Source organism: Rhamphochromis longiceps, linkage group LG18 (assembly GCF_057381845.1).
Source record: "Rhamphochromis longiceps isolate RC_006_pf linkage group LG18, R_longiceps_female_GT1.1, whole genome shotgun sequence".
Taxonomy (NCBI): Eukaryota; Metazoa; Chordata; class Actinopteri; order Cichliformes; family Cichlidae; genus Rhamphochromis; species Rhamphochromis longiceps.
The window spans coordinates 18,092,601-18,114,803 of NC_140574.1; the positions used below are offsets into that span (position 1 = coordinate 18,092,601).

General features: G+C 39.8%; 1 protein-coding gene across 1 annotated transcript in view; it reads left to right on the forward strand.

Moving 5' to 3' along the window:
• Positions 1-1,933: 1,933 nt before the first annotated feature.
• LOC146648071 (solute carrier family 22 member 23-like) overlaps positions 1,934-22,203 on the forward strand; it is a 39,719-nt gene continuing 19,449 nt past the window's right edge. The window contains exons 1-3 of the mRNA XM_085389282.1: positions 1,934-2,857; positions 10,619-10,722; positions 10,823-10,977. Of these exons, the coding sequence (XP_085245408.1) occupies positions 2,423-2,857; positions 10,619-10,722; positions 10,823-10,977 (694 nt within the window). The 5' untranslated portion in view covers positions 1,934-2,422. The remainder of the gene's footprint in view (positions 2,858-10,618; positions 10,723-10,822; positions 10,978-22,203) is intronic.

A 22,203-nucleotide genomic window follows, 5' to 3' on the forward strand; every position in this document is an offset into this window, starting at 1 on the left:
AAGCCTTTAACCATGAGAAATATGTTTTCCTGTATTTTGGGAGAATTTTAGACTGTATGTAACAGTCAGGTGACACCACAAACATTATGAACATGTTCATATTTCACCAGCACTGACTTTTCTGTAAATAATAATAATAATAATAAAAATATTTTTGCTTTGGATGTTGCGTGGTTTAAAAATGGTCTGCATACACTACAATGAGAAAATAGCAGTGCTGTTGTTCCAGTCTGCCGCCAGGGGACATCAGTGTGCAACAAAAGACTACAAGACACCGCAGCCCATTTGCACCCTTAATCGTCCTTCCATTGCCCTCCAAAAATGGTCACGCTTCCAACCCACGGTAAAATGTATAATGTACAATATGGGTCATATATAAAAGATGTTTGCATGACATCAAAGTTTACCTAAATATATTTATTATAATTGCTTTATTATTAATCGTTTAGGAGGAACTGTACACACCTGAAATAATAATAAAAACAAACTAAGTAAGTAGTAAATGCCTTATTTGAGAAACGAAGAAAAAATACTGTTAAAAAGTTTTAAAAAAGATTTAAAAAAAGAGAGACAAAAATAAATAAATAAAAATACACATGCACTAGCACATAACGGCCAGGAGGGTGAGGCATTGCCAAATGCACATGTGGTGTAGATAAGGAGTCTACCATCACATGGTCAGATAAATATAGGTTATGAAGATATGAATCGAACCTCCCCGACAATTAACCGAGAAAAAAAAAGTTATTTATTCAACATGTCTGTGATGTTGAATTTGTATATTTGGGGGGGGGACTAAGTGACCAAGTAAATGTAGTCTTTAATTTTGTGACTGTGGGCCCTGATAATAATTATCATAGTGAGTTATGAACATGTCTTCAAGGTTTAAAAAAAGGGATTTGCTCAAAATTTCACTGAGTAAAATGGTTGCTATTTAATGTGGTGATGCTTACTAGTGATTACTGCAAAACCGTTTCTAAGCTGTAGTCCATGTTTTGATTAAACATTTTAAAAGCAAAGTAATCATCCATCTGGGGTTCTGGGGTGATGTTAGGTTGATATAAGGCGCTAAAAAAAATCTGGAACACAAACCTGAGCTGCTGGAGGTGGCCAAATCATTTATACAATTTAATAACCTCAAATCTGGTGGTGAAAAAAAAATCGATGATTATTTTCACTACTTTAAGAAGAAAAAAAATAAAAATATTTTATCCGTACCATATGAGCATTGGTTTAAGTACACTTGAACATACTAATTTATATCTTAGTTATAAACATACCACACAGGGAATCAGGGGCTGCCAGTGTTTAGAAGAAAACCTACGTGAGTTTTTAATTACAATAAGACAGCAGTTTGTGGTCATCGTCCCAAGCTTCTAAATAAACGTTGTTATGTGCTACAGTTCAGTCTTAGACAAGGTAAATTATTGATTTCCCCGTCTCTCTTGGAGTCAGGCTACAGTTAACTAGGAGAAAACGAACTCCGTTTACTTTCAGTTTGAAAGCAAATTAAAACCTGCTCCCACTCACTTAATTGTCCCGAGTCATCAGTTAAAAATCAGCCCACTAATTGGTCATATTTGTGTAGACCTGAAGCACTACTTCTTATTGCGCGTAATACTGTTTGCTCAAATTGCTGGCACGCACAGTTGTTTTGTTTGCTGGAAATATAGGCGGGGACAACACTACAGTCCCTCCCCCTTCCCATTACAGAACATAATCTTACCTGTTGTTGATGTTTTAAATCTGAGAATATGTGGTTTTTATCTATGGTTTACGCTTAGACTACTTTATTATACCCAATCCTTAAATTATAGAAATATATAAATAGGCTACAAAGAACACCGAGACAGCAATGTGGCCGTTTATCAAAAATATATAGCATCACTCAGACAAACTTTGTACTAATTCCTTTTTTTTTCTTTATGCAGGGCCTATTTTAACCTATGTGATTACATTACGGTTCATTGTCTGACTGCAAGAGAAAGTGGTAGTTACCACTGGTTACAAGTGGCCACGTTAGGTTAAAGTGATTAGCCACATCCTACATGGGCAGGTGCGTTACCTGTGGCTTTCCCAGGAAGCAATTCTTTCGCTCTGGTGCTACAGCTCACCTACACAAACAGAATCAGCCGACAGAAAAAAGCGTGGGATAGTTTATGTCGTCGTTTCCCAATTCATCGCAATCCGCCTTTTGTTTCAGGACGCGTGTCTGCAGTCACTCCCGCACAGGTTTTGGTGTCAGACGGAGGGAAGTGCTTCCTGATAATAAGGAGGTGCGTCTTATTTCCATTCCAGTGATTGACTGCGCACGGCTTTCACCGCCGGAACTGGAGGTATTGACGCATTGTGGAGTCGACAGGGGGTAGCACTGCAACCCCGGCTTCGCTACACAACGGAGGCATCTGTAGGGGAAACCGCGATGGCCGTGGTGCAGCTCGAAACGGGGGACCATCAACCTGAGAACGGCTTCGTGTCACCCGAAACCACGTCGCCGGATTTGCTGACACGCATCGACAGCTCTGTTCTGCCATTTCTAGGTGGATTTGGGAAGTACCAGAAACAGCTGATTGTGCTGACATGGATTCCGGCGTTATTTATTGGATTCAGTCAGTTCTCTGATAATTTCCTCCTCGCCCAGCCAAACAGCACTTGTATCCAGCCTTTGGCAAATCTGACTAACCATAGTAGAGCTCATTCCTCGCTGTTAGGCAGGCCAAAAAACATTAGTGAGCGACCGGATCCAATTTATGTCAATGGAAGTTCCACAAACAACATCACGACCAGAATGTCTTGTAACAACAATGAGTTGACATTCGAGCTGCACACAGGACTTAAGGAAAATGTGGTTACTAAGGTAAGCTATCCATCTTGAGGATAGGGTGGGGGGTCCTTTGTATAATTTGTTATGCATCCTAATAATAGGGTCGATATTACATTAGTAAGATGCGCTTATTAACGCTGCAGTTACAGTGAAAAAACAAAACAGTTAGCCTTAAACGGCCAGGTTAAAATTCTGTCTGATTGTGTTGTGAAAGCACCTCGGTAGTGGTTGTGGTTATGCCTCCATTGTTGCAGTCTTCTCTCCACTTTGGGGCGTCTAGCACCGTCATCTCCAGTGCGGATTTACACAGCCACGAATTGGCTCACGTTGGACCTAAAAGTAGTAGGATTCAGGTGAGGGCATGCATGGTGCTGACAGTGAGTCATCGCACCATCTGACACAATGGGTGACCTGTCACAGAAACAAGCCACCATTGGCACATGGGGCAAACTGCCAGGGCTAGTGGAATTTGCCGGTCGGTTGTCGTAATGGATATAATAGACAGGGAGCATTTGATTTGGAGCAAAGGTCATCACTGTACTCTCTAGAATAATGCAACCCCATCCCTGATCAAACATCACTCGGCCAATTGCTGTCCTAACCAAACAGCAGTAAGATAATCTTATGGCTCTCATATTGGACACTTTCGGGTTGTTTGTAACTCAGGATTGAGGCCTTTGCATTCCAACATCTGTGCCTGCAGTCTTTGTAGTTGGACTGCAAGCTGCAGGAGGAACATTTTATATCTCCTTTTGCCAGTCTGCTTGTCTCCAGCTGCAGATGCTGCATGTGCATATGAGGATACAAACATTATTATTTTTGTACAAGAAAAAAGAAGAGCAGACCTTTTTCATTATTGGAAATATGCAAAAAATAATACTTATTAATTCTTAGAACAAGGTGCAATTAAACCTTAGAAATAATCTAAATGTTGTATAATCAGTTTGTTTAAAACCTTTAATGTCCACTATTGCTGTCACACACACACTCAGTTGAAGAGCACAGCAAGTCACATTCTAGCTGGCAGCAGCTGTACCTTTTTAAGGGTTTTTAAAAAAAAAGGATGAGCTTGGAAGCTTCACTGTATTGCACACTGCTCGCCTCCATTGTGGTGTCTGCTTTTCATTGATAATGTCCCTTATTACAATAAAGCAAATAAAATGCAGCTGTGACATTTTAATTTAGCTGTGGGAGCTGGGGCAGTTGAAATCTTGATTTCATTTGCTGTCCACAGGGTAATTTGAGGGCCGGGGCTGCATAAAAGGCCAGCGTGATAAACTGTTCTCACGCACTAGGGGATTCTCACAAGTGCAGCTGAATATAAAGTCATACGTGAAAGAATTTGACTGGGTGGATGCAAATTACTAATAATCAGAACATTTCAGTTTCCCTGTGGCTAAAGCTGAAAACAGGTTTCCCATATGAAGGCTGATGATTTGAAAACAGTCATTGCTCTCTGCTCACGCTGCCGTTGCAATTTTGTACATGCTAAGATTTGTGTTGACACTACCACCTCTGCAGATCAGTAACGGGCCTGGACAGTTGCTAAAAGTGTCTGGTAATGCTCGTCTTCTCTAACTCCTGGCTGTCCACATTCAGACAAGGTCACGGTGGGGAGAAGCTGAATCGAATGGCACGCTGTCAAAATCCGAAATTGAAGCAAAAATATCTCTTGTGCTTGTACTTGTCATTTTCTTTTTCTATTTTGACACTGTCCCTCAGTCTTCCAGGCCTCCTTTTTTGCTCCCCCACCATAGAACACAAACTATAGAATGTAGCACTCGAATAGGAAGTGATGACTTGGCTTTTATCCCTGTGTTTGGATTGCCACAGAAAAACTGCACATGCCTGGGTCTGAGCTATCCATGACACACTATCCCTAAAAAGCAGAACAGAGTGCCAATTCTGACGAAACGCCTTAGTGTCTCTTACACACTGTCTGAAGACAATCTAATCCCACACTGCTCTGCACGAGGTCGGCACTTAAATACTTGTAGATATTCAAACTCTGTGCCATTTTTCCGAACTTGACACGTGATGAGGTGCCACTGCTCACACAGTGCTTTCTCAGGGTGACACAGAAAGAAGACAGCGTTGAAAGATCCAAAGTGGTTAATGTGGAGACCCATCCTAATTGAGTCAAAGCTCTCCTCAGGGTCCTTCTTAATTGAACCGAGCCTTTGAAATCAGAATATACCATTACTCAGACACAGTCTCTGTGCAACCTACCCTACTCATCTTGCTTTGGGATGGGCAGCAGCTGCACATACTGCCTGAAATAGTGGCCTGAGAACCTCTTCAAATGACAGATTAACCTCTCTAACTCATGCTTTATCAATTTGGTTGTTGTATGATAATCGGATGCACCGGGCAGTAAAGGACTGATGATGATGTAATATTTACATGATGGATTCTCCTCTTGGGAATTGGACTATCATGACACTTTAAAAAAGAATTACTTTTTCATTGTCAAAAACTTAAAACAAAACAAAAAAAAAGATGAAGTATCTCCTGATGTGTCTCTAAATTGCACTGCATTGCATTGTAAACCAGTTGTGTATTCCTCGCACTGAAATCAACAAGAAATGGCATTTTTAAATAATAAATGACCTAAATGATTAAATAAAGAACTGCTAATTGCTGAGCTGAAATGGTTAGCCAGTTAATCAGTTAGTTAATTGGAGCCCCGCGCTTTATTTAATAATTGAGAAATATAATTGAGAACATTAGAATAACTGTTAGGAGCAGACGGATTGATTAACCAATCAAACAACTGTTTAGCTGTGCCCGTACTGCACTCATACAACTGTGCCATCTTCATGTTGTTCTCCTCGTAGTGTAGGTTAGGTTCTTATGAATGTGATAAGGACGCTATGTTTTAAAAGCCTTGGTGGGTACACCCAGACACGGTATCTCTAACTCGAGGCTGCACACCCATAGATCTGAAAGATGATACTGTAGCTGAACACCCATGCAGGCCCCTCTGCTCTGTGTCCCTTCATGCTGTTTACCCAGCTGGTTGGCTCCTTCCACAGACTCTGGATCAGTGCGGGACACTTTGAAATAGCCTCGGCTGTCGAAAGGCGACGACCCCGCTGCAGATACCCAGTCAGCACACAATGACAGCCTCTCACAGTGTCAGCTGGGAGGAAAGATGCTTGTGTGACCAGATGATAAAACTCTGCTGAGGCGCTGTGTGTGTGTGACAAGAATGTGTGCTGTGCCGCTCTTTTCTGATAAGTGCTGTTTTGGAACAGGGAGGGGTGAAAGCTGTGACCCTTTGCTATGGTTTAAGTTTGTGTTTTCTATGGATGGTGTGATGGAATTTGGGTAATAGGAGTAATGGCTTTTCAATACATATGAAGTCTGACTGTTGACAGATATATGTAGTTGTGCTAACTATCAACAACAGGAGGGCATGAATAATACATGGTCAGGCAAAGGTTTGTTGTTTCACAAGCTGTCACTGTTGATCACAGTAAAATAACACTGCCATCAGCCAACTTGTCAAACATGGTATGGTATCTTATGTAATGTTTAGCATAGCCTGCATCTGAAACATGTTCACACTGATAATGTGACATCAGGTTCAGTCCCTAAGGCTGCAGATCCAGCATCACATGTGTAATGTTCCCTTTTTTGACTTCTTTTACCCCATATTTTCAGTGTGTTATGGGACGCATACTATAGGTCTATGTTTTTCCAAGAACTCACCCTCCTTATACAATAGTTTGTTATATCCTCACCCAGCTACCACCACAATATAGGGTTTCACCCCTCCAGCGGTGGTAAAACTTGCACTTGGAAGCAGACAGAGTCAGATAACCTCAGTGATGGTCTGTTGCTAGGCAGTAACTATGCAGCAGTCTCTCCCTGTGTTTTCTGCTGTCTCCTCACAACTGCTTTTGAGCATTTCTTTCCCTCTCTCTGTCTCTCTCTCTCTCTCTGTCTCTTTCTATCCAGTTATCTTTTGCATAAATGTGTTCCCTGCTTTATTTTTTTGCTTCTCCCTCCATATCTTTGTATGTTCTGTGGTTACATTGTACAATTATGCCTCCTTCCCCCTGTGCTTGCCTTCATCTCTCTCTCCCCCCCTCCCTCCTCTGTGTCCTGCTCCCTCTCCTTTGAAACCCCCACCCACCACTGTGTAGTTCAGCGAGTGCAAAAATGTGCAGCTGTGGTTGAGCATCTTCATCTCAGTGGACTCGATGGTCTAGACTGATCACTGGTGGTCGTTCTTTTGTAAGAGATCAACAGATTTCCTTGAGATTTTGACTGATTTGATCTTAGCCCTTTCATGGTTTGCATCTTATCTCAGCTAAGTGATTCATGTGTACAGAAGCAGTCTCTCTCACTGACTTCTATTCATTACTCACAAAATGAGCAAGACAATAGCAAGGAAACAAGTGACAAATCAAACCTGACAAAAAGCATGGATCTGACTCAAGGTGATGATGAATCTAAATTTTAAAGATGCTATTTTTCTGTTATGGCTTAAATATTTGTCATCCCATGTCTCCCTGGCTTTTCTAAAAACCGTATGCCCAGTAATGGCTGTTGCACAGATAAAGAGCAAGGTTTTAGTCAAAGTTCGAAACAGAGTTAAATGATCTAGAAGTAACCTTAATAACAGCTGGTCAAGCCTTCTACTGTAGAAAGGTCCTTTATGAACACAGGATACAGGGACACATACTTTATGAAAGGAAGGCCGATAATACGGTCCAACAATTCAAAGAGACATGTTAGCTGACTCTCCCTGGGAACAAGCATGTAATACAACTGATAAGTGACAGAAGCCATCATGCAAATTACACCCGTGTTTTCCTGCTTCTGTTAAAGCGTGTTAAAATGCAGATATTTTTGACATTCAGCAGGTTTTTTTTTTTTTAATTCACATGCAAAATAAATGGGCAAAATAGGAATTCCACAGTGTGTGAGCTTTTTTTTCTTCTTCTTTACATTAAATCTACAGATACATTATGAATGTTTTTATATGCTCCTATAAATTTGTTGCCTTGTGTGTACTTGCACTGAGTCTTTAGAAAAATGCTCTATAAATAAAGATAATTTGTTATATTGAAATGATCCAAGTGGTTGTTGTGTAACTCTGTCTGGAGTGGTTACTTCCTCATGTTGAGTGCTGCTCTATTACCAACCTTTAAAAATGATCCCTGTTTCATTTTTAGGCTGACTTTGTCCAAATGAAGGCAATGGTTAAAGTAAAAATATGAGCAGACAGCAGGGTGAGCTTATTTATTAGTCAGTCCATTTCCTGACTAGTAAGTTATATTCTTTTTGTAAATTCCATTTTTTAATTTTTTAATTTTATTTTTTAACTAAAATTCATATTCTAGACTGGTTTGGTCACTTTTATAAAGGTTGCATAAAACAGCCTGGTATATTAAAAGCATTGAGCAAAGTATGTAACCCCGCTTTTTGTAATTTGTAGGATTCTCTTTTCCAAAACTTTTAATTACCGTTAAAGTTAATGAAGGCTTTGAAATAAAGCACATTAATGATGCCAAGCAATCTAAATGAAGCCACAGACAGTTTAAATGCCTTTAACACACGTAAGACATTGCTGCTTTGTCTGTAGCGTGTGATTTGGGGAATGCTGATGTTCGTGTTTTATAACACTGGTCATCTGTCTGTGGTCGCCTACATATGTCAGTTCTGCTCAGTCACCAGTCTTCCAGCTCTGCTGATACATGTCGTCATAGTGTGTTTTACTGTAGATTGAAATGCGAGTTTTATTTTGGTAGTCTCTCCAGCTTCCAGTTTCTGTTTTTTATAGTCTTTGCTGTCTTGTGGTTGCGCAAAAGAAACTTGTTTTCTCCTCTGCGTTTTTCTGTGTCTGACATCGATACTGAAACCATGCATGAGTGGCATGTGTGAGTCATGTGACTGCTTGGTGGCTCTGTGTAATTCCTGGGGCATTCCATTTTGAGCACGTCACTATGGTAGAGTTTACGATAGGTTATGACCCTTCAGAAACAACCCAAATACAAAAGTAAAAGAAACAAAAAGCCTTTTGCTAATTTCACTTTGTACTTGAGCGTATGGTAGACTTACTACATACATAGACTTGCCTGAGCCAACCTTTATGTAAATTTGAAAAAAGCCCCTCCCCCCCATCCAAACTACTACTGCTACAGCAGATGATCTTAAAGTAATGTCCTTCAGAGATCTAAAAAATAAAAACTGCTAAGACCTGACACAGGACCTGGGAGATACATCTAATCCTTCAGCTGGGCCATATACTCTTCACTAATGCTTTATTATAAATGGTCTCAGTGGCTATCAAGAAGCCATTCTTAAAGAAGCAAAACTGGGGGGAAAAGGCTGTGATATGCCAAATTACACAAGAAGTGGGGCTGTATTTCAGCCAGTGGTGTTGGGGATCTTGTCAAAACTTGTACAGAAAAGCATACAATGTAACACTTCCACTCATGGATTGACCTCCCAGAACCTCAACATTATTGAAGCGGTTGCAAATTATCATCACAGAAAAGGAAACAAAAGGCAGCCCACGTCCATTTGAATGTACTTCAAGCAGCCTGGGGACTCCTGAAGACTGCTTAAAAGAATTTACAAGAAAGCATGCCTAAGGTAACTGGAAACTCCTTTTAACCCTACAACCTAACCTTCCATGTGACCTGACATGCAGCTCCTGAAAAGTATAACTACACGTCGGGATGACACAGCCCACAATGACTGAATGGCTTGGAAGGTTAAGGTGAAAGGTTAAAAGGGGTTTCTGGTTACAACACAAGTTACACACACAAAAAAAAAAAAATCTACATTGTATCTCTAAATCACACTTAAGAGAGTTCAGGCTTTTGAATAAACGCTGTTAAAGAATAAAGATGGGCAGACTAAATAATAACTTTTCATAGATTATACAAATTCAGTTTTTGCCTTTATATACCGCATTTCCACATATGCTTACACACACATTAGTACATTTTTTGTAAACGTGCCAACTTTTACCCCTTCCTCAGATGCATAATCATTACAATGCCAGTGATAGTCAAAGCTGTAAGTTCAAATCTAAAACGTGCGTGTTGAGTCTGCTTGTCACAACCTCTTGCTGGAGAGAAAAAAACAGGGTGTACCTACATGCAGAGACAAGTCTACACCACATCGTTGTCATATTCTAGGAATCACTTTTTTTTCCCTTTTTTTTTTTTTTTTTTGCAGGGATTCAGTCACAAAGTAAAAGTAGAGTTACTGTATTATAGGTCACCATCTTGACAGCCTACATAGAAACAAAAATAAATGATGTAATAAGAAAGTGTTTGCTTATGTGGAGTTAACCTTGATTATCGACTTAAGTAAGGTTCTCCAACTAATAAAGGAAAACGCCTAATGTGTAATTCATCATATATATATTGCATTGCTTTTGAACCAGGCAGAATGTAATTGAAGAATTTGTGCTTAAATAAGTAATCATAAGTGAACTATAGCGAAATATCATGTTTGGCAAGATGCTCTGTTTTGGAGCATTGGTGTCTTGTCGGGATTAAATAACAGAAAAAAAAAAATGTTGATATTGTGTCAGTGTTGCTATAGACTAAATACCAAGAAGCTCTTCTGTTGCAGGGTATATCCTTCTTACATATCAAAGCGTTATGAGTGATGATATTTGTCAATGAATTAGACAAACTTGGAGGTGAATGTTAATCAAGAGATAAAAATGCAGCATACTCAAAAAATAATATTGATCTTTGTCCTCTACATTATCTACACAGCATCATTTTCTTGAAACTAATACCTGTTTATTTGTCTCTACAGTGGAGTCTGATTGGTGAGTCAGCATGGAAAGTCCATATTGCAAAGTTTTCTCTGTTGGTTGGATCCATCTTTGGATATCTGGTGTTTGGAATATTAGCAGACTGGTAAGACTTTCACACCATCCTTAATTGAAAGATCATGCAAACCTTAAAGGTGTTTTATGCTTATTACAAGTGTCATTTTTGCTCTTACCTTATTTTGTAGGTTTGGCCGCCACCCAGTGCTGATCATATCAGTACTGTTCATGTTGGTGTTTGGTTTTACTGTGGCCTTTTCTAGGAACGCCCCCATGTTCAGCACATTGCGTTTCTTTGAGGGCTTCTGCCTGGCAGGAATCACCCTTTCTCTCTACGTCCTTAGTAAGTAATTCAGTTACTCCCTACTAAAAGTCCCTTGGGTTCCTTTGTCAAACACCTTATATCCTCAGGTAGTTGCTAAGGTTGTTTGTTCATTACATGAAAGAAAACAATGGAAGGTTTCCTAGAAAAACACAATAACAGTTTTGTTACATGAAACGGCAGCTTTTCAATTCAATTCGGGTTTTATTTATATAGCGCAAAATCGCCACAGAAGTCACCCCAAGCTTTACAGTGTCAAGTAAAGACCCTACAATAATACAGAGAGAGCAGAGAAACCCCAACAATCAGATGACCCCCTATCAGCAAGCGCTTTGGCGACAGTGGGAAGGAGAAACTCTTTTAGTGGAAAGAAATCTCAGGAGAGAAATTTCTCCCTGCAGAAACAGGGTTAGGGAGATGCACTCAGCTGCCTGCCAGTTGGAGGTGAAGGAACAAAGACAGGACAAAAGGCACGCTGTGAAAGAGAGCCAGACATTAATAATAATCTATGATTAAATGTAGACTGATATATAAACACATTGTTAGAAAATCTTACCTGTAGGTAGCTTGTTAGTTGGCTAACTTACACTCTGTTGTGTTATTTGAAAATTTCAACCTCCAAGTTGCTCTTTTTCACAAGTCCAACTTCATACAGCTGTTTAAATATTCATATGATGGTTATACACAGTCATAAAGAACTAAGTACACGTCATGAATCAGTATCTTGTACGGCCACCTTTAGGAGCAATAACTTGAAGTAATGGATTTCTGCTTGACTTAATCAGTCCCTCACTTGCTTGTGGAGGAATTTTGGCTCACTGTATTGCTTCATTTCTTTGAGGTTTGTAGGCATTCAATTATGCACAGCTCTCCTGACGTTCTGCCACAACATTTCTTGCAGGATGAGGCCTGGACTTGAGTGGGCCATTGATTGCAACACCTTAATTCTTTTTTTTTTTTTTTTTTTTTTTTGTAGAAAATCTGCAGATTTTAGGCTGTGCTTGGGACCTTAGGCCCTCATTCACTAAAAGTACTTACACAAAAATCTGTGCACAATTTGCACATACAAAAGTGTCACACATAAATCTGTGATTTACCAAAATTTTCTTACCCGAGTTTATTTGTTAGTACTAGTAGTAGGTAAATTAGAATAAATTCAGGTTGAATACTATTACTACTACTGCTACTATTGTTACTAATATTAATGCTACTAATACTAATAATATGATTGCTAGCTTTTGGTCATTATTTATAATTTTCACAAACACCATAAGCCACAAAATACTTGGACTCCACCATTTAAAAAAACAGGCTTTAATCCTTTGGTTTAAATATATTACATTATTCTCCTATATCATCTTATCAACAGTGACTTCTACCATTGTTGGATGTCATCAGTTAGTCTAATTTTTTGACTAAGTGACTGCTGATTTATTTATTTATTTTCTTATTTGATGCCCCCACTTAGGCCAAATTGAATGTCTTAGGCCAAAAGTCATTTCAAAGACCAATATTTAAGCCTGAGGCTCACTTTTTTTTTTCCATGGGAGTGATGACTCTCTGGAACGCTGTGCCTTTTCTGCCTTCCTAAACACCTTCCTTATAGAGAAATTTGAGTGTGGCAGTTGGTATGCAGATTGCACCAGGCTGTTGGTCTGGAATGATTCTGATTTACTACCATACACATAAGAAAGAAAATAGGTTGGTGCGCATGCTTCATAAATCTGACAGTAATTTATTTTGTACGCACGTATTTTTGGCTAAGGGTAAGAATGTTTCCACACACATACTAGTAAATGAGGAGCGTTGTCCTGTTCCCTTTTGGTCAAGGTTTAGATGTCAGGCATTTGACTCTAGATTACTTTGGTAAACAGAAGAGTTCATGGTCAGCCTAATGACTGCAGGGTGCACATGTCCTGTGGCTGCAAAGAAAATGCCAATTCATCACCCCTCCACCTCCGTGCTTGACAGTCAGTATGAGGTCTTGAGGTCTGATATCTTTTGTTTGCTTTTCACCAAACATGGCACTGTGCGTCATGGCCAAACACTGGCGTCTTTAGTCTCATCTGTCCAAAGGACATTATTCCAGACATTTTATGGTTTGTTCAGATGCAACTTTAAAAACTAGGCTGAGCCTAACCTATACTGATTCACTCTTTTTCTCAGTGTTCTACAGATTCTAAATCTGTATAATCTGGTATGTAGCTCAGGTTCTACAGACCTTTTGCAGGTTTCTGAGCAGTGCACAGTCTTCGGGTACATTTCCAGGAAAGACTGTGGTTGTGTTAACACTTATCTGAATACCCCATACCAGCGAACTGCCCAAACCTCTGCTTTCATTGAAGTGGTCACACTTATTAATGATGAGTTAATCAAGTGGGCTTGATTAGCAGCATCTGGCTGCTTGCTGCGTACCCTCTTAATTCCTATGGAAGCAGTAAGGGTGTACTTGATTTTTCACATGACTGTGTAGTCCTTTCTGGAGTACTTTCTTTTTCATGTGACTGTAGCTAAGTAATGTTAATGGAAATAGGTTTAAGCTAACAGCTTTCTGAAAGAGCTCATAATTTTATAAGAATGTTGCCTTGAAAAGAGTCTGCTGATTAAAAGCGCTTTTTGGCTGGACTGTAATTAAACTTCTGTAAATCATGTTAAGGGCACGACCCAGTGCCATCACCATACTTAATTAAATGTGCTACAAAGATAATTTGTTTACAGTGTGTACCTGGATTTGAACTTTTACTAGGTGCCAAATTACTTAACTGCTCATGCAAATGCTTACTGCATATGAAAACCAGTGTATTCATAGTACTTGTTTTTGTTTTTTAATAATGATAAAGTAAAAACATTAATGTAAAAAAGCAGTAGATCACTCAACAGTTATTCACAGTGTCCAATGCAAGAACTGCTTGTTAACAAATCAAAATCTTCCCTTTCACTCCTCTGTTCATTCCTAAATAACATATTGGTTACTTGTTGGTCTTGGTGGTTTAGTTAAACTGGTTTGTTTTCGGTTTGGCTGCTTGCAGAGGAAGTAAGAGCCAGTTTGTTTACACATCATGATCAGAGTTCCTTGTTGATACTGTGCGAATCAGGTGTATTAAGTCTATATACGTCATACAAATACATGTTTGCTTCGGTGTCTCTGTCTATCTGTTCCCTCTTTGCGACACTGTCACTGTTTTTACTAACAAGCTTACATGCTTGCCCCCCCCCCAAAAAAAAAAATAAATAAATAAAAAATTATTCCCTGAAAAGCCTTCGGTTAATCCAAATTGCAAGAGGTACTGACAGGGACCCGAAAGAGAGAGCAGATTTCTCCTGTTTTGGCTTCCCTTCATTGGCTTCCTGTTAAATCCAGAATTGAATTCAAAATCCTGCTCCTCACATACAAGGTCTTAAATAATCAGGCCCCATCTTATCTTAATGACCTTGTAGTACCATACCACCCTATTAGAGCACTTCGCTCTCGCACTGCAGGCCTACTTGTTGTTCCTAGAGTATTTAAAAGTAGAGTGGGTGTCAGAGCCTTCAGTTTTCAGGCCCCTCTTCTGTGGAACCAGTTTCCAGTTTGGATTCGGGAGACAAACACTATCTCTACTTTTAAGATTAGGCTTAAAACTTTCCTATGTGATAAAGCATATAGTTAGGGCTGGACCAGGTGACCCTGAATCTCCCTTAGTTATGCTGCAATAGACGTAGGCTGCCGGGGGATTCCCATGATGCGTTGAGTTTTTCCTTTCTAGTCACCTTTCTCACTTACTATGTGTTAATAGACCTCTCTGCATTGAATCATATCTGTTATAAATCTTTCTCTCTTCCACATTATGTCTTTATCCTGTTTTCCTTCTCTCATCCCAATTGGTCGCAGCAGATTTGCCGGTGGTTTCTTCCTGTTAAAAGGAAGTTTTTCCTTCCCACTGTCTCCAAAGTGCTTGCCCATAGGGGGTCATATGATTGTTGGGTTTTTCTCTGTATCTATTATTGTACGATCTACTGTACAATATAAAGCACCTTGAGGCAACTGTTGTTGTGATTTGGCGCTATATAAATAAAATTGAATTGAATTGAAGGTATTCCACTTTAATACTTGCCTGTAGCCGAGGATAGTGATCAGCTGAAAGAAGAGTAATTATGTTGCACTAACCTATTAACATCTATTAAACTGAATGCCTATGCGGGCATAAATTCTCATTACTTACAAACTACCAACCTGCTTAGCTCTAAATTGAACTCTTTCATTTTCATTTACGTGAACCACCATTTTTTTCCTCCTTTAATCTTTGTTACTTCTAATCAATAATCTAATAAGGACAAAAGTGGTTGTCTTCACTACACTTTCCCATCACTGCAGGAAGAGTCTGTAGACACTGTAATATTTCTGGAGATAAATCATCTCTCTTAATGTGACCTTCAATCTGAACGGTAAAGTAATAGTTTGTGAATATGTTGTGCTGTGCTGCGTCCTAGTAATTGGCGATGCAGTTGATGAACGTTCTCGGCTCAGCGGTGGATCCTTAAGAGCCTCTTTGGCTACAGTAATTGACCAGTGCAGAGGCAAGGGAAAAAGGACAAATGAGAGAGAGGGAGCAAGGACGAGATGATGAAGGACGGGGCCCTCAGCATCCTTGTCATTCTAATTTAATCCACGCTGCGTACCTTGAAAAGCTTTACAGCACACCCAGAATGGTGGGACTGTTTTTGTCTGCTCCCAGTACAAAGGGGTGAGATGGAAAGAGGCAAAGGGGTAGACTTGAACCCATCAAATTTAAATTAACCTGACATTTAGTCATCGTTTTCAACAAGTTTGTGGTTTAATCATCCTCAGTAGAGTGGTTGGAGAGTTTTGGAGTCATCATATTTATTTTTTTATGTTTTTTCCTCCCCTCTCGCTCTCTTTTTTACATTCTTTTTTTTTGTTATATTTGTCATCATTAAACAGACTGCAAAACGGAGAGTCAAACAAAACAAGAAGAGTAATTATTGAATAGTTGAGCTAGTCATTTGTAAATAAAATGGGATCATCTCAAAAGCTTCATTGCAACATTCCAGAACCATTTTAATGAATCATCTCTAGTCAGAGACCAAGATAACATTTGTTCCCCTGGTTCCAGTGAACACACAAGTGCATAAAAATTAGTTATACACTTCCTCGTTGAAGTAGCTATTCTGATCAAGAGAGGAAATTTTAGTTTTTTGCAGAGGCGCTATAAGACGTAGCGCACATTCTACATAACCTACAGCATAAAATATGCACACAGATTACTGTTAGATGTTTTCCACTTTAATCGCATTCAATACTTTTTCGTATTTGATCTAATATAACTTAACTTTGGCTTAACTTTATTGCAATCTAAATGGTAGTAAAGTGAATAAAGTTGTCATAAACATGCTGTAATTTGATGTGTTCCTTCTCCTTTCTGGGAGGTCTAGTGTTTGCCAATAATATATCAAACATTATATTTAGAGTCTTTATAGCTTGATAGAAAACTAACCCTAGAGGTAGTTGGGTTCATCATAAATCCCCAGGGCCAGGACTGGAGGTGGATAACGCAATCATTGATGTTGATCCATTTGCATTAACTGTAAACAGAGAATCTTCTCAGTTAACTTGCTTCAGTCTGTCATTAGAATAAAGATTACTAGTTCCTCATTTACATATAAAAATGAGGCAGTTAAACCCAAACAGCAGTCTTACAGTATTATATAATAATCCTTCCATGATGGTGCAGGGTTTCCCATTTCATTCCATACTTATTAAAAACACATTCCTTAGCAAAAAAACAACAAATCAGTTTCAGTAGGATTTGTATCTTTCTAACATCGTTATGATTATCCTTTTATACTACAGATCTTTGTAGTCCTGCTGCACTGTAAGATGTAATACACTCAGGTTGCGCAGGGATTAGCTGGACAGCTGTATGTTTGATCTTTGTGCAGGTTTTGTGTTGCCATACTGCCGCCCTTATTTCTAATAATGTTCGGCCCCTGTCACGTGATATTTTCCCTGCAGCCACTCTGTATTGACAAAACTGCTCTACAGCTGCTCGAAGAGTAGGAACACGGTCATGCAGTAACATGTTGTTAGAGAGAATGGATCATTTTATTTTGTGGAAAACATGCATTGCCTTCGCAAGTGTGTCACATATTTAAAAGTTTAGGAAACATTGTAGTCTTGACACTCAGTCATATCACATGCAGCATTGTAAACCACATGACCTTCGTTTGTGGCTTGCTTTGTTTTATCCTGCTTTCAACAGGAAGCCAGAGTCAAATCCCAAGTTCAGCTGTGTTTGCACTGGAGACATTACACTAATCCCCCATTTCTCATCCATCCATGTGCTAGTTTCATTATATGCACCATGGAGAGTGAGAAACATCATGTGCAATAATTTTGATCTAGAAAATCTTATGATGATTGCAATCTTCCTGTTTAATTTGACTGAAAGTTTTAATCATCTTTATTTAGCTAGTATATGCTAATGGAGTTAATAGAATACAGCTCCTTCCCACCCACCCGTGTATATTATTTCCTTGTGCCTTTGAGGCATCATTCAGGAAATCCATTAGTCTTTGACTGTTGTAAGACTGTGGAGCGACTGATACAGTGGGGCAAAAAAGTATTTAGTCAGCCACCGATTGTGCAAGTTCCCCCACTTAAAATGATGACAGAGGTCAGTAATTTGCACCAGAGGTACACTTCAACTGTGAGAGACAGAATGTGAAAAAAAAAATCCATGAATTCAGATGGTAGGATTTGTAAAGAATTTATACGTAAATTAGGGTGGAAAATAAGTATTTGGTCACCTCAAACAAGGAAAATCTCTGGCTCTCACAGACCTGTAACGTCTTCTGTAAGAAGCTTTTCTGTCCCCCACTCGTTACCTGTATGAATGGCACCTGTTTGAACTCATCATCTGTATAAAAGACACCTGTCCACAGCCTCAAACAGTCAGACTCCAAACTCCGCCATGTCCAAGACCAAAGAGCTTTCGAAGGACACCAGGAAAAGTATTGTAGACCTGCACCAGACTGGGAAGAGTGAATCTACAATAGGCAAGCAGCTTGGTGTGAAAAAATCAACTGTGGGAGCAATCATCAGAAAATGGAAGACATACAAGACCACTGATAATCTCCCACGATCTGGGGCTCCACGCAAGATCTCATCCCGTGGGGTCACAATGATCATGAGAACGGTGAGCAAAGATCCCAGAACCACACGGGGGGGACCTGGTGAATGACCTGCAGAGAGCTGGGACCAAAGTAACAAAGGTCACCATCAGTAACACACTACAACGGCAGGGAATCAAATCCCGCAGTGCCAGACGTGTTCCGCTGGTGAAGCCAGTGCATGTCCAGGCCCGTCTGAAGTTTGCCAGAGAGCACATGGATGATACAGCAGAGGATTGGGAGAATGTCATGTGGTCAGATGAAACCAAAGTAGAACTTTTTGGTATAAACTCAACTCGTCGTGTTTGGAGGAAGAAGAATACTGAGTTGCATCCCAAGAACACCATACCTGCTGTGAAGCATGGGGGTGGAAACATCATGCTATGGGGCTGTTTTTCTGCCAAGGGGACAGGACGACTGATCCGTGTTAAGGACAGAATGAATGGGGCCATGTATCGTGAGATTTTGAGCCAGAACCTCCTTCCATCAGTGAGAACTTTGAAGATGAAACGAGGCTGGGTCTTCCAACATGACAATGATCCAAAACACACCGCCCGGGCAACAAAGGAGTGGCTCCGTAAGAAGCATTTGAAAGTCCTGGAGTGGCCTAGCCAGTCTCCAGACCTCAACCCCATAGAAAATCTGTGGCGGGAGTTGAAAGTCCGTGTTGCTCGGCGACAGCCCCAAAACATCACTGCTCTCGAGAAGATCTGCATGGAGGACTGGGCCAAAATACCAGCTACTGTGTGTGCAAACCTGGTAAAGACCTATAGTAAACGTTTGACCTCTGTTATTGCCAACAAAGGTTATGTTACAAAGTATTGAGTTGTATTTTTGTTATTGACCAAATACTTATTTTCCACCCTGATTTACGAATAAATTCTTTACAAATCCTACCATGTGAATTCATGGATTTTTTTTTCACATTCTGTCTCTCACAGTTGAAGTGTACCTCTGGTGCAAATTACGGACCTCTGTCATCATTTTAGGTGGGGGAACTTGCACAATCGGTGGCTGACTAAATACTTTTTTGCCCCACTGTACATATCTTCTCTGTTGTGCTAGGGTTCCCAGTCAAACTCCGTCTCACTGCATGGTCCAACATAGCAGATGCAGAGTGACAGCTATATGACTCTTACAAAAGAGACACAATAAATTTAAAAGGAGCATTTTCTGGTTGTGTGGAATAAGGCAGGTTGTGGGAAAGGTTGATTAGGCTAAAATAAAATAAACCGATCAAGAAGATTGAGAGATTTGTGGAAGTTGCACAGCTGCTAGAGTAGCATTTTTCACATCTGAAGAATGCTTGACTAAGAGATAGTGTGATGCAATTACAGCAACGCCACAAGTGAAGTGTTTTGTATATTAACATTAGCCTCTTTCATATATCAACCAAGTTGATGCATCTCTCTACTTCACTGATTCGAAGTATAACGAGCACAAAAGAAAGGCCAATGGCTATAGAAAGTCATCTGATGCAGCGCTGCTATTTATACCCCACTGCTCCATCAGTGTAAGCTAGTCTTTTTAGCATCACGCCACAGGCCTCATTGTGCTTATAGCTTTGTGGTGCTGCGCACTAATGCATTTTTACAGTAAACATCAAACCCCTCCCTTACCCCTGCCACACAGTTTCCAACCCCCGCCCCCCCACTTACAAACAGGCTTCAGCTAGCTGAGTCATGGTAGCAGACTGCACAGGCTGCTGGGGAATTTTGTGATCAGGTTGAGAGCACAGTGATTCTGATCTAGGGCAGTAGTCCACAGCCCTTATGACTGTGTGAAACATTTATGAGTTAAAGTAGTTTCTCTCTGTTACAAAACACTGCCAGATTAAATGTTTTTGTATGTATAACTGTGCACACTAGCTCAATGTTTTTCATCTTACTGTTATGAAAGAAGGACTAGTTTGCATCAAGCTTACCTTATGAAGAAGAATGCTTGCTCACTTTCTGAATTATTTGCATGTCTAATCATGTCATGGGTGTGTGTATAAGAGCCTAGATGCCTTAATAGAGAGAGAAATGAAAAGCGACGGAGAAAAAAAATGACAGACGTTTATCTGTTTTCCACGTAGAGCCCATCTGAATGTTGTAGTCTTCATGACTCGTGTGGTTTGGGGGATAATGGAGAACTCACAGTTGTTAGCTGGCGCAGCTAACTAGTTTTTAGCGCATTGTTTGTTAGCTTGATTTGCTAGTCCACCTTTTTGTATATTTACAGATTTGCAAACTAAAAACCAGCACAAAGTGTCTCTAAGGGTTTGAGCCAACATATGCTGCCAGAATAAGTCTACAAATGCATTACAGCATTGAGTCTCTATCAGAAGAGTGGAAAACCATTGCTCCAGAAAAAGATATCCCCTCATTTTGATGGCGAGTACTGTCAAACACATCAATCCTGAAATCACTGTTCACTCATGTTCACTTCAGCTGGGATCTGGCACCTCCAAAGTCTAGTGTATGAAAATGGTTGCTACCATTTAAAAAATAAATTACTGGTTACAGCCTCACCAGATGAAAAAAACAACACACACACTTTGCTTGGTTACGTAGTATATCTTATGTTAAAGTGGGACTTTGACAGAAAAAATTATTATTAAGTTCTGCACTGAAAGTTTTTTTTTTTCTTTCATATTTGCTCTTAGATAAAATGCACACTACACACTGTGTTGTCCCAAAAAGACTTGGCTTTTGTTTAGCTATAAATTTCAGCAGCAGTGGTTACTTTGGGGAAAAGGGGCATTGTTTTTATTTGCATCAGTGTGGAAATATTGCTGCTGACATGCCGAGAGACTCGCTGTGTGGATATTGTTTTTACTGTCACACCTTTGGTATATGCACTGGGCTTATATGTGTAGCTGGTAAGTACACAGGTGCAACTGGAAATTATCTAGATGGACAGAAAGGGGAAGTACAAACTGCATGACATGAACTGTATCATAGCACTCTTCAGCACATTTTTTTAAAAGTCATACGGTGTGGAAAAAATTCAGAAATAGGGTGTCAGAGGAATTTTCTTTTTTAAATGCCCAGAGCAAAAAAATTGGTTGATATTTTTACAACATGCCATTGTGAGATTTGATGTTGCACAGTGTCCCTTTAGTTCTCTGCTGGGATTTTTTTCCTTCTTTCAACAGAGTGGCAATGCTCTTCTGGTCAGGCTGGATGATCGGTCTTTTACACTTCCTGCTGCAGTGCTCTGCTGCCTTTTGTCAGTTTAGCCAGGCCAGGCTAACCCTTTTCTCATCTCTCTCCTCTGTTAGCTGATATAAGGTGCTTCCTGTCAGTGGCACCCTCCACTTACAGCAAACATTTATCTCTTTCACTCATAAAGATACTCAAGGCACAAAAAAACAACAAAAACAAACAGGTCTCTGCAAATTCATTTATCCTCAGTGATTTCCTTTGTGTCTGGGGCGAATTCCTGCTTTGACAGACGGCGTTCTTTGTTGGTCTGCTTATTCTCCTTACTGTTCATGTAATTATTGCTCAGTGTGGGCAAGATCTGGACTATTAAAAACAGAATTTTTTCGTTAAGCACCAAGTAGCTATGTTCCCTAAAATCACAGCTAGGTCTGCCTCACACCACTGCTAATATAGTTTACCAACATTTGGCAGACCATGCTAATTCAACTGTCTTTTCATTCTGTATGCTTAGAATGAATTAAAGAAACTGAACGGTGAAATACCCTAAAGAGGCAGTCCGGGTATTGAGTGGAAATTCTTTCACTCAAAAAACAAACAAAAAACAATTGTTGCTGATGAAACACTGACCACAGTCTTCCTCATGATCCACTTTAGCTGTCTGCTGATAAATGAGTGGAGGGTTAAACTCTGAGCAGGGTTAAAGTTCCCTTTTGTGCTAAGATTACATTTTTGGTGGCTCAGCAAATGCACTTTGCTAAAACATTAGGCTGCATTTATTTTTAAGTTTTAAAGCAGTAGTACTGACCTAAGGGTCATGTTCTAATTGGCCCGGAGTGGAAATAATTTTAAACCTTTGTTGCATGACATAACCTCAAACTATCTCAAACCACAAATTCCTGAGTGAAGTCCAGTAACTGGTAAAATCTTT